Genomic DNA, 12,734 nt, shown 5'->3' with positions numbered 1-12,734 from the left:
TTGGAAACCCCGTACTAGTGATCAGTGGTAGGGATGAGTGGACCCGTGGAAGTTTGGGTTTGTCTGGTTCGACCGTCCAAAGTTCGGTTCGGGTACCAGAACTGTACCCGAACTTGAACCCGAACCCTAGGGAAATCAATGGTGACCCGTACCTTAGAGCTGGAAAATCTTTCTCCCTCCCGATCTATCAAATGGACTTCCAGGAGAAGTAAGTGTTCGGCGTTCACCACCTAGGGTTCATTCATCTCTAATCGTTGGGACTCCTGCAATTTAACATTTGTCACCCATTCTGGGGAATAATTGTTCTTTGTGGGGCCACTCATTTTAAGCGAGGGAGCTTCACTTCAATAAGTAGACCAATTTTCATTCATGGAGTTTGTTCAGCTTTATATAGAGAAGTATTTTTTTCAGATTGAAAAGTCATGTAATGTGTGACTTCATTCTGGATGTGTGCAACACAAACCTTTCATTGCAGGTGAGGGTTTGATGAAAAGTCTAGAACTGATCAGGAATGATAATGACAAGATCTATTGCGTTCTTCTTCAAGTTTTGCAGGCCACCTTCAGCCCTATACTTTGATCTCCTATGGAAGGATACACCCAAGAGCAAATCGATAGTTTTCCCACCACTGTTAATACCCATAGTAGTATAACAGATATGATTTATTTGGAGTCCTACCTTTGGGACCTCCAAAAATTATCAACACTGATCTTTAAATCCTGTCTGAAAATTAAGACCACAAAAACTCCCATAGTTGTTTTATTTTCATCTCTGCCATAGCCCATTTGTAGAGCATGACTGGTTATGCATAATAAACTTAAAGATTTCTCACTACCCAACACATATGGTCTGTCAATTGTGTAGAGCGAGATGTTTTAGTAGAATAACCCCTTGTGAAATGATCAGTTTTAGTCTTGAGTCATCAGCTGACTAACTTGTCTCTTTTGTTCTATCACGGAACAACCTTTTAAAGAAACTTAGGGTTGTGTGTCATCCTTCTTTCTAGCTGTAGTCTATTGTTACTTGTGTTTCTTTTCTAGGTGGTCCTGGAGTGTGTTCTGAAGAGAGAACTGGTCTACAATAAAGTCACCCCTACTTTCCACCACTGGAAGATTGGCGACAAGAAATTTGGCCTCACGTTCCAAAGCCCAGCAGATGCTAGAGCTTTTGATAGGGGAATACGCCGTGCCATTGAAGACCTCACACAAGGTATCTCCAGATGGTTTTTCTCCTCTTTGATATACAGGTGGACAAATAATACAGCACCTTTTCTGTCAGCCACTAAAAGGGTATCGATCACTTAGGATTCTGGATTTTATTTTTTATTTCCATTGGCTATGTATTTTTCCCAACTAATCATATCAGCAGTCATCTTAGTCTTTGCTTTTGTTATGTACTTTTACATTAAGGCCTACACTTACACTATGCGTATACTAATTTTACCTGGTTCATCCTTTACAGTTAAGATGACCATGAACTTGAGATAGCAATTGACCAAACTCATTTGGCTCTCAGCTTCTACCCAACTCCCACTCCATCATACACATGCACGATTGGCTCTTGTACGTGTTCTCAAGAGGTATAGGCTGCTTTTTACCTCTTTGACGATAGTGTTAATCAAAAGGATATGGCATATAAAATCCAACTTACCCAATCATTGTTTTCTCCTGACATCTACTGTCGGGGAAAGTAGATAGTACCATATTTATTAATCTCACTTATATAGCACCATCATATTCCACAGCGCTTCAGATATCATCATTACTGTTCCCATTGGGGCTCACAATCTAGATTCCCTATCAGTATGTCTTTGGAGGAAACTGAAAAACCCGGGGGAAACCCGCGCATACATGGGGAGAACATACAAACTCCTTTCAGAGGTTTTCCTTGGTGGGATTTGATCCCAGGACCCCAATACTGCAAAGCAACAGTGCTAACCACTGAGCCACCATGCTGCCCAATACACACTAGATGGTTGGATGGTACAAAGAATATTGACAGATTTTGCTGACATTCATCTAATGTTTATGGCCACCCAAATTAGCAAATACTGTGGATTTTAGAAGCGCAGAATAGCATAAAATGAAAAAAGACATAAAAGTTGCAATATTGCAAAAGCCCCAGGATTAGTGTTGAGTGCAAGTGCTCGTTCCTCGAGTTTGCCTAGGGTGCTCGAGTATGCACCAAGTATTGCGGGTGCTCGAGTGACATGTTCCAGTCCCTGCGGCCGCATGTTTCATGGCTGTTACAACCACAAAACATGCGGGGACTGCCAGACAAACATGGGCAATGCCAGAATGTTTTGTGGCTGTCTAACAGCTGCGGCTCTCGAACATGTCACTCGAACACCCGCGATACTCGGGGCAAACTCGAGTAACGAGCACTTGTGCTCATCACTACCCAGGACAAGAGCAGCATGGTTTCTGTTGTTTTTCTAGCCATTTTAATACTATGACTCGCCTTGCCTTCCTTCGAATATATGATTGGAATGTAATTTCCAGCGTGTAAATATGGAATTTTTTTTCTTCCTGGCATATGCAGGTTTTCCTACATCCCATGGGGAATCAGATGTTGGATCAGAGGAAGGATCTCAGGTATGTAATACATCTAAATGTTGCTGCCAGAAATAAAAGTAGGGGGTTCTGGCTATAATCTCCAAAAAGATAAACGGGCAATTATCACCAGTGTTTGAAGTTAGGGCTTAGCCTTGTCTGGAGTCCGTATGAGTGATTGGACTTCATTTATTGCAATTATATAATTGCTTTGTGAACTCTTCAAGCTCCCAACTCTTCTTGCTGTTGTTTGGAAGCAAATGAACCATTGACATGTGTCTTGCATGAAAAAAAAGAAAGAAAAGAAACACACACAACTTTTACAAAGAACCTATCTGAACAGTACTGCAGTATATATGACAGACACAACAAGTCGTTTCAAAGAGATTCCAGGCTAATATTTGGTGCCTGGGATGTAATTTGCGTCTTGTGATGGCGTCGCTAATGTTTCTGGCATGACAAATACCAAGTGAATGTTGTAAAAAGTGACTGATGTACTAAAAAGTCGTCTGTCTGACACCAGACAATTTCCTTCCCTAATTTTTGGCAAAAACAAAAAGTCCCTGATAAAAAAGGAAATTAGAATATGCAACATGCAAACCAAATCCTAACATTTCCTCTTATTTTAAGACTTTTGAATGTCCATTTGTTTATTTCCTCCGGTTTGCAACTTTGTTTCCTATTATTGTATCGTTTACTCCTTCACCTCTTGTTTCCTCTCTTCCTTCCAGCTTCTCTTATTGTTTCCTCTCTTCCTTCCAGCTTCACTTCTTGTTTCCTCTCTTCCTTCCCGAGTTGTTTTCGCCTTCTTTTGTTTTGTTTTTTTTCCTTTCCAGTTCATGGATTCGAGTGTCCCTGGATTGGTATTTTGTGAGCAGAGATTAAGTTTTAAAGTCTGGGCAATATACTATAATCTCACAATCTCCCACATCCTGCTGGCCCAGTCGCAGTCACTGTAAATTTAGCTTCCCGGCCGCCTGGAGGATGCTCCAGAATGACAGGAGAAAAGTTCTGTGCTCTGTGCGTGGGCGGAGGGGGGAGGGGAAGCTTCTATATCCTTTCCTCCCCCCACTCCAGCTTTCTTGCTCATCTGGCTGCCATTTTTGCAGCTGGAGACACTTTTATAGCTTCTCAACAGACTCGCCTGCCCCTTGCACAGAACTGCAGCTTCAGAAAGGGGGCTAGGGAGAAATCAAACAAATCTTATAGCAACCCACAGTACCTTAATTGTTCTACCAGCAGCTGGGAAGAAAGCAGATTTCCGAAGGGCATTAAACGCCTGCAATAAGCAAAGGTGCAGAATCTTCCCTTTATTAATATTCCAAACTTTGTGGACTTTGAGAGGTTGTAAAAGTGTCTGAAAGAAAGAGTGTGCATGTGATCAAAGACAATTTCCTTTAGATATATTTACTGCTAAATACTTCCATTAAAGGGGTCCAAGATCCTATTCCAATATGTTGTAGGTGTAGTAATAATAATATTAGTAAATACCTTCAATTAGAAATGTAGTATAGTTCTTCTGATTAGCTATGTTGTTTACTGCATGTGCAGGGCATTGCAGTAGCTTGGGTATCCATGGCTATGACCATTAACAGCTAACTGTCACTATATGAGTGGACTTAACCATGGATACCTAAGCTACTGCAATGCCCTGCATATGAGGGAAGGGACATAGCGAACCAGAAGAACTATGTTACATTTCTAAGTATACTGCTGTTTCATCTAGGATACAATTTATGTGGCACGGCCTGTTCCGTTTTTTGGAGAGAGGCAGAATATACCGCTAAAATCTTGTGGTTAATCGCTGTCAGAGAAAATCCTATGATTTTACTAATGCCATAGCTATACATGGAAAACCACAGCTTCATTGTCATATTCAGTATATGGTATGTAGTGACACTGAACTGACTACTTTCAGAAAAAAAACACCTGCAAACCTGTAATCTAGGTACATGGTACGTGGCAGATGTTTGGTATATATTTGCTTATCTCCTTTGTGTGTATTCTGGACTAGAAAACCAGAATTGTTAAAAAATATCAACAATCTCAAGGTTACAAGTCCATCTCCAGAGATCTTGATGTTCCTTTGTTTATAGTGTGCAACATAATCAAGAACTTTACAACCCATAATACTGTTGCTAATCTCCCTGGACGTGGACGGCAGACAAAAATTGACTAAAGTTTGCAATGCAGGATAGTCTGGATGGTGGATAAGCAGCCCCAATCAGGTTCCAAATAAATTCAAGCAGTCCTGCAGGCTCAGGGTGCATCAGTGTCAGCGCGAACTATCTGTTGACACTTGAATGAAATTAAATGCTATGGCAGGAGACCCAGGAGGACCCCACTGCTGACACAGAGACATAAGAAAGCAAGATTGAAGTTTGCCAAAATGTACGTGAGCAATCCAAAATTATTCTGGGAAAGTGTCTTGTGGACAGATGAGACCAAGATAGAGCTTTTTGGTAAAGCATATCATTCTACTGTTTACCGAAAATGTAATGAGGCCTACAAAAAGAGAATGCATGGTGGAGGTTCAAAGATGTCTAGGGGTTGTTTTGCAACTTCTGTCACTGAGTGCCTTGACTGTGTGTGCAAGGCATCATGAAATCTGAATGTTACCAAAGGATTTTTGGTCTCAATGTAGTGCCCAGGGTCAGAAAGCTGGGTTTGCGTCCTAGGTCATGCATCTTCCAACAGGACAATGACCCCAAACATACTTTAAGAAGCACCCAGAAATGGATGGAAGCAAAGTGCAGGATGGTTCAGCAGTGGCCAGTAATGAGTCCGGATCTAAATCCCATTGAACACCTGTGGAGAGATCTTAAAATTGCTGTTTTAGCAGTAGAAGAGTGATCCAAAATTCCAGCAGAGAGGTGTAAGAAGCTTGTTGATGGTTATAGGAAGCGATTGATTGCAGTTATTTATTACAAAGGGTGTGCAACCAAATATGTATTTGAGGCTGCCATCAATTTTGTCCAGGCCATTTTGGAGGTTTTGTGTGAAATTATGTCCAATCTTGCCTTATTTTCCAATACACACAAAGGAAATAAATATGTACTACAAAACATTTACTTGCAATCATTTTCTGGGAGAAATACCGTACTTCATTTTCTGGAACAATTTCAAGGGTGCCAACACTTTCCATGACACTGTGTGTGTGTGTGTGTTTGTGTGTGTTTGTTTGTGTGTGTGTGCGCGTACGTGAGCGCGCACATATACTGTTCAGGACAGTTAAACAGGTGTGGAAATAAAATTATGCAATGTAGTCATGCTTTCAAAAATAGATGTGTTAATAATTTAATTTATCTATTTTCAATTCACAAAATGCAAAGTGATTAAACAGAAGTGCCTTCAAAACATATCCAGTTCTTCTAGGTAGAAGAAGGGACTGGATAGGGAGGTTGTTCCAAACATTATGGAGAACCAACCACAGATCTTCTGTGGATGCAGGTTTATGCAAATCCTTCTGTCTCTTCATGTAATCGCACACAGGCTCGATGATGCCAAGATCAGGGCTCTGTGGGGACCGTATCATCAAATCCAGGCCTCCTTGCTGTTTTTTAAAGATGATAGTTCTTAATTACATTGGTTGTATGTTTGGGGTGGTTGTTCTACTGCAGAATAAATTTAGAGTCTGATGCCTCCCTGATGGTATTGCACGATGTACATGTATTTGCTTGTGTTTCTCAGCATTTGGGACACAAATAAATGGACATCTTTGAGGTCCATAAACGCAGTGGTCGGCCAAGGAAGCTTAGTCAAGCAGATAAAAGATACATCATGCTTACTTCCCCACTCATCTGAAGATGTCCAGCAGTATCATTAGGTCAGAACTGGCAGCAACCAGTGTGACCCATCTACTGTTCGGTGAAGTCTGGCCAGAAGTGGTTTTCATAGAAGCATTGTGGCCAAAAAACAGGCCTTCTACATGAATACAGGGCCAAGCAACTCAACTATGCACAAAATCATATAAACTGGGGTGCTTAAAAATGGTAACAGATGCTCTGGACTGATGAGTCACATTGTGAAATATTTGGCTGTAACAGAAGGCAATTTGTTTGCCGACGGGTTGGAGAGCGGCACAATAATGAGTGTCTGCAGACAGCAGTGAAGCTTGGAGGAGGGTCCTTGTAAGTTTGGGGCTGCATTTCAGCAAATGGAGTTGGGGATTTGGTGAAGATTAATGTTGACCACAAAGCTGAGGAATACAAACAGATACTTGCCCATCATTCAATGCCATCAGGGTTCGAAATTTTTTTGTGCAGCAGAACAACGCCGCTAAACATCCAACCAATGTCATTAGGAATTACTTCAGTGTAATAAAGAACAAGGAGTCCTGGAAGTGATGATCCAACCCCCACAGAGCCTTGATGTCAACATCACTGCATCTTTGTGGGATTACTTGAAGAGACAGTAAGATTGGCACAAGACTGCATCCACAGAAGATCGGTAGTTAGTTCTCCAAGATGTTTAGAACAACCTCCCTGCTGAGTCCCTTCAAAAACTGTGTGCAAGTACAAATGTACCTAGAGGAATTGATGCTATTTTGAAGGCAAAGGGTGGTCACACTAAGTATTGATCTAATTTAAATTCTCCTTTGTTCATTCACTTTCTATTTTAATTGATAAAAAATAAACTATTAACACTTCTATTTTTGAAAGCAGTCTTGCTTTGCAGCATTTTTTCGACACGTGCCTAAAACTTTTGCACTGTACATTGTGTGTGTAACATATCTAATATATTTATCCCTCGCACGGAGCCTTACTGTAAGATCATTGCTCTAAGATGCTCTGTTTTCTCTCAAGATGGTTGATTAGCATGAAGAGCAAATTGGCAACAGTGACGAAGATGAGTCATCTGTGTAACAAAATACCAGGATTAGATTTCTGAGTTATTTGTGAAATGTGAGACCCTTTATTAAATCTGATATCTTTGATTTTGTATGTCTTTATAACACTATCCCATCAATTCAAGCAAACCTTTTTGGAAATGTCACCTTACAATATATAAGCTGCTGCATTCCTAAAAAGGGCTGTCAGCCATCATCTGATCGTCAAGGGTCTGGCTCACGAACCCTCAGTGATCTCTGATCGCTGTAGACCACAGAATTACAATTAGTGTTAATCTCCCAAACTGTTTCTTCTGCTTAACATCATCTACAGAGGCAGACTTTATCAAAGAAATCAGGTTCTCCTGTACTCCTGGCTCTTAGTGGACAATGTTTATAAGATGTCTGAAGAACTTGTTCCTTCTTCCCTGCATTATTAAAGTCTAATAACTACGTGCGGGTAGTTAATCAGTGCGTACTCATTCTGGCCCATCGATTTCCTAGCCCCCCTGTACATTATATCACTGCTGAGGTCCTTTACAACAGACCAATGTACATGAAGTGGAACTTGACCCGCCACAGATCAGCTTAAAATGTGCAGCATCGGTAAAGCAAGTACATTGCTAATTCATTGTATTTGCCTTTCTTAGGACAGAATAAAAGACTTGTGAAAACGCATTTAGATGTACACATATGATGTTGGAATTGCATCTATGGAATAAAGCAAAGCCTGACACTGACGCTGAGGATTCAGGCTGATGTGCTTGACTGTTTCTTAGATCTCCTCTTTTGGTGGTCTGTTGGGGTACAATGTTCAGACTCTTACAAATCCAGATTTATCATTTATCGAATGAATATATAATACATGCTTCTCCCCGGAGTATCCCTTTAATATAATCCTAACTTAAAGTCTGTGACCTTTGTTACATTGCCTATTAATTTTACCAGAAACTCTTCCCGTTGAGTAAGTCTTCTTCTCACATTTAGCATTTCATCTTGTCCCAGGCCGCAGCTTAATGAAAACAGTTGAGCACTTTCCTGTCTCATTCTTTCTTTCGCTTGTGTTTTTTCTCCTCTTTTTCTTGCTTTTCTCTGTGTCGCCATGGAGTGTTTCCATGGTAACGTCACCTTGTTTGTAAAGTGGGTCTTCATTGGCATGCTGCTGCCCACTCACTTGCAGCTCCATACTTTGCCTGTGACTACATAGAAGTGTATTTCTTCGTCCTGTCTCAGACAGTTTTTGGCGGAGGGGACTGAGGGCATTGATGTCCCTCATCTGTCCTTCAATTCTGCAGCAAAACGATCAGTTTTTCCCAAATCGGACAACCGTTCCCTATAATCCTCCAAGCACTGATGTCAAAAGCTCAGAATCCTAAAGAGACCGTAACCTAGTTGGTGGTGTTGTGCAGTTATGGAGATGTGAAAATCTTCGCTATGATTATGTTTTGTCTTCAGCCGGAGACGTTAACGTGGGAGGCGGAAGCCGCCATTAACAGGTTGTTGCTGATCTCACGCCCAAGTGTCTACATTGTGTTTCTAGTCGTATTTAGCGACAGGTTTAGATCAATTAATTTTCTGCAAAATTTGTCAGGAAATGTTTATGACAGACTGTCGTATTCACAATATATTGGTGCAAGTTCACCAACGATGAGCCATAACTCCATAAACGCAGGGATGGAGTCGCCATGCCCATATCTTGAAGGGGTTGTCCACTACTGAAAACTACTTCATCACTTATCCCACAAAAAAACCCTATTCTCACTTCCTGGAACAGCAGCATTCCAACAATATCAATGCTGTGACTCTCCATGTTCATGTGATACTGTCATGTCATGTGAGCACTGCATTCTATCAGTGGGCGATGACTGGCTGCAGCGCTGATGGAACATAACAATGTCACATGAACCTTGGGAGTCAGAGCACCAACATTGCTGGAATGCCATTGCTCCAGGAGGTGAGTATACATCTTTTTGTATTTCATGTGGAGCCCACTATGTAGCGGACAACCCTTTTAGTTTGCGTTTCCAGTTTATGCATAAAAATATAGTTTTTACAGTATTTGTTGCTCTCATTTTAGACACTAATGGAAAGGAAAAAATAACAAAAAAAACATAGATGCTAAGTATTAATGATACTGTGCCCATGTGCGCGACATTCAGTCCTGAAACTGAGATGCACCCCTAGTTGGTACTGCTGGAGAGACCGTTTCCATAGAAGTGATACTTTGTTGCACAGTCTTTTCCATGGCTGCAGCAATTTCCAGCTTAAAAACATTAATCTGTGTGCCCACAATGTGTTTTTTAAGCGTTTCCGCAGCGGAAATCCAGAGCATTTCTGCATCGTGGGCACTTAGCCTGAATTCTGTACTTAAGCTGCGGCCCATGCATCAATTTTGGTCTGCTTTTAAGGCTCCGACGTCTGCCTGGTGAGGCCCGGGTGTCCTCTTTGGTCTGCCAGGTGAGGCCAGGCGTCCTCTTTGGTCTGCCTAGTGAAGCTTAGGCATCATCTTTGGTCTGCCTGGTGAGGCCCGGGCGTCCTCTTTGGTCTGCCTGGTGAGGCCCGGGCGTCCTCTTTGGTCTGCCTGGTGAGGCCCGGGCGTCCTCTTTGGTCTGCCTGGTGAGGCCCGGGCGTCCTCTTTGGTCTGCCTGGTGAGGCCCGGGCGTCCTCTTTGGTCTGCCTGGTGAGACCCGGGCGTCCTCTTTGGTCTGCCTGGTGAGGCCCGGGCGTCCTCTTTGGTCTGCTTGGTGAGGCCCGGGCGTCCTCCTTTGGTCTGCCTGGTGAAGCCCGGGCGTCCTCCTTTGGTCTGCCTGGTGAAGCCCGGGCGTTCTCCTTTGGTCTGCCTGGTGAAGCCCGGGCGTCCTCCTTTGGTCTGCCTGGTGAAGCCCGGGCGTCCTCCTTTGGTCTGCCTGGTGAAGCCCGGGCGTCCTCCTTTGGTCTGCCTGGTGAAGCCCGGGCGTCCTCCTTTGGTCTGCCTGGTGAAGCCCGGGCGTCCTCCTTTGGTCTGCCTGGTGAAGCCCGGGCGTCCTCCTTTGGTCTGCCTGGTGAAGCCCGGGCGTCCTCCTTTGGTCTGCCTGGTGAAGCCCGGGCGTCCTCCTTTGGTCTGCCTGGTGAAGCCCGGGCGTCCTCCTTTGGTCTGCCTGGTGAAGCCCGGGCGTCCTCCTTTGGTCTGCCTGGTGAAGCCCGGGCGTCCTCCTTTGGTCTGCCTGGTGAAGCCCGGGCGTCTTTTTTGGTCTGCCTTTATGAGGCTTCCGTAGAAAAAGTTTAAGAATCTCTGGTCTGGACACGGTCTGTGATACCTGTTAAAGGAACTTAAGTCATATCCTAGTTAGTTTTTATGCTGGACATACACAAAAGCTACTTGATGGACAGGCAACAGCTGTTTTTCTGGACTCCCCCCTTAAACATGAGCTGAGCAGCCGTATTCTTTTGTAGACCCTTTTTTGGTTCAAAATAGTGGATGCTTTTAAAATCCAACCTGTTTGATTTCCATGGGAAGATGTCGAGAGTGTTTTTGAGTTGATTCCATTAAATTGGTTTTGGTGGGATTCCACAAACATTGGGCTCAGACAGGCAAGCACAATGCCTGTACTGACTGCGGGTCTTCAAGTCTGAATTTATAGCCTCATAGGCACATAAGAGGCAGTAAATTCAGGTTGGGAAACCGGTGGTCAGTACAGGCATTGCACTTCTTTTATGGACCATGTAATATGCCCATGTGAAACCGGCCTATGCCTTGAGATCTTAGAAATCTCATGGGCAAGTTTAGTCTGGTTTAATCTTTACCAAGGGCACATGTCGTGCCCGAGTCACTATTTAGACAATAATAGTCTGAAGTATTATTTTATGACTCTACAAGTATCACCTTAATAATATAATCCAAAAATTCTGTTTTTAAAACTCATCCATTATGGACAATGTATAGCCATAATACTTGGAACTACGGTCTGCCGTGAACCAATACTGAAAATACATGTGACAGATTTGTAATGGTTTTAGTATACAATTCCTTTACCCAAATTTTAAGACACCATAGCAGAACGATTCTCTGAAGGACTGCTTAATGAATAATTACAAATATATATATATTTGTAATACCCCCACCCTTCCCCCCTCTCTCCCACACATACACAATGATGTCCCCGCAGTACATCCCTCCCACACACAATATCATGCCTACACAGTATGATGCCCCCCACACACATTATGATGCCCCCACAGTATCCTCCCCATACACCTTATGATGCCCTAACAAAACATTGCCCCCCACACAGTATGATGCTACCACAGTACATTTCCCCCACACATAGAATTTTGACCCCACAGTGCATTTCTCACAGTCTAATGCCCCCACAGTACATTCCTACCCACACACCATATGATGCCCCCACAAAACATTGACCCCACACACAATATGATGCCCATGCAGTACTCACCCCCACACACACAGTATGGTGACCCGACAATACAGTCCCCCCTTCCTGCACAATAGGATGCCCCCTCAATACATACCCCTGAGCATAGTATGATGTTTCCCACAGAACATTCCCCTAACACAGTAGTATGTCCCCACAGTACATTCTCCTACATACTAGGATGTCCCCACAGTACATTCCCCTTCATACACACACAGTAGGATGTCCCCACAGTACATTCCCCTTCATACACACACAGTAGGATGTCCCCACAGTACATTCCCCTTCATACACACACAGTAGGATGTCCCCACAGTACATTCCCCTTCATACACACACAGTAGGATGTCCCCACAGTACATTCCCCCCACACAGCTCCGCTACATCAAAAGTCCTGACAGGTTTTTCATTCTTCACATACATTGAATAGTGGAAGAGGCATGTGAAGATTTCCTGCTCCACTTTTATATTCAACTGTATCTGTATCCTGCAGACAGATTCAGCTGAAGTCAGGACATACCCCCCAACCTACCAAGACAGCGGCACAGCTCCCCAAATTAAGGACAGTCTTGCTGGATCTGAGATGGTTGGGAGGTATGCAAATAGACTCTTCATAGAGGAAAAGGTCAGGAATTCTAGTACCAGTTATTGGAAGTAGCAAACCTAAATGTCAATATCGACCCTTTAATGTCCCACATGACTTGGGATAAGAAGCCAAACCAGACACTCCATTTGCAGACATGTGTTTTGGGGTGTTTGCCCCTCATCTGTGCAAAGCAACATTGGTTTGGCTGGGTGAGAGACCTCTGACAGAATTCCTATCCTCTTTCTCTCTAAAGAAACTCATTGCATACTTAAAGTGTAACCGTCGTTTTAACTTGTATTTCATAAATCCGTAGTACACCTGAAAATATAAATTACAAAGTTGCTTATTATGAGAAA

The 12,734-nt window shown here is 43.0% G+C and overlaps 1 protein-coding gene across 1 annotated transcript in view; it reads left to right on the top strand.

Moving 5' to 3' along the window:
- Positions 1 to 12,734, top strand: part of SPRED1 (sprouty related EVH1 domain containing 1) — a 63,366-nt gene that overhangs the window by 40,872 nt on the left and 9,760 nt on the right. Inside the window, exons 3-4 of the mRNA XM_073639019.1 lie at positions 1,041 to 1,209; positions 2,542 to 2,594. Of these exons, the coding sequence (XP_073495120.1) occupies positions 1,041 to 1,209; positions 2,542 to 2,594 (222 nt within the window). The remainder of the gene's footprint in view (positions 1 to 1,040; positions 1,210 to 2,541; positions 2,595 to 12,734) is intronic.

The sequence above is a fragment of the Phyllobates terribilis genome, unplaced genomic scaffold, assembly GCF_046119375.1.
Source record: "Phyllobates terribilis strain yellow unplaced genomic scaffold, ASM4611937v1 Scaffold_7__3_contigs__length_470593459, whole genome shotgun sequence".
NCBI lineage: Eukaryota > Metazoa > Chordata > Amphibia > Anura > Dendrobatidae > Phyllobates > Phyllobates terribilis.
Note: the sequence above shows the minus strand (reverse complement) of the source record. Positions and strands in the feature narration are given on the sequence as shown.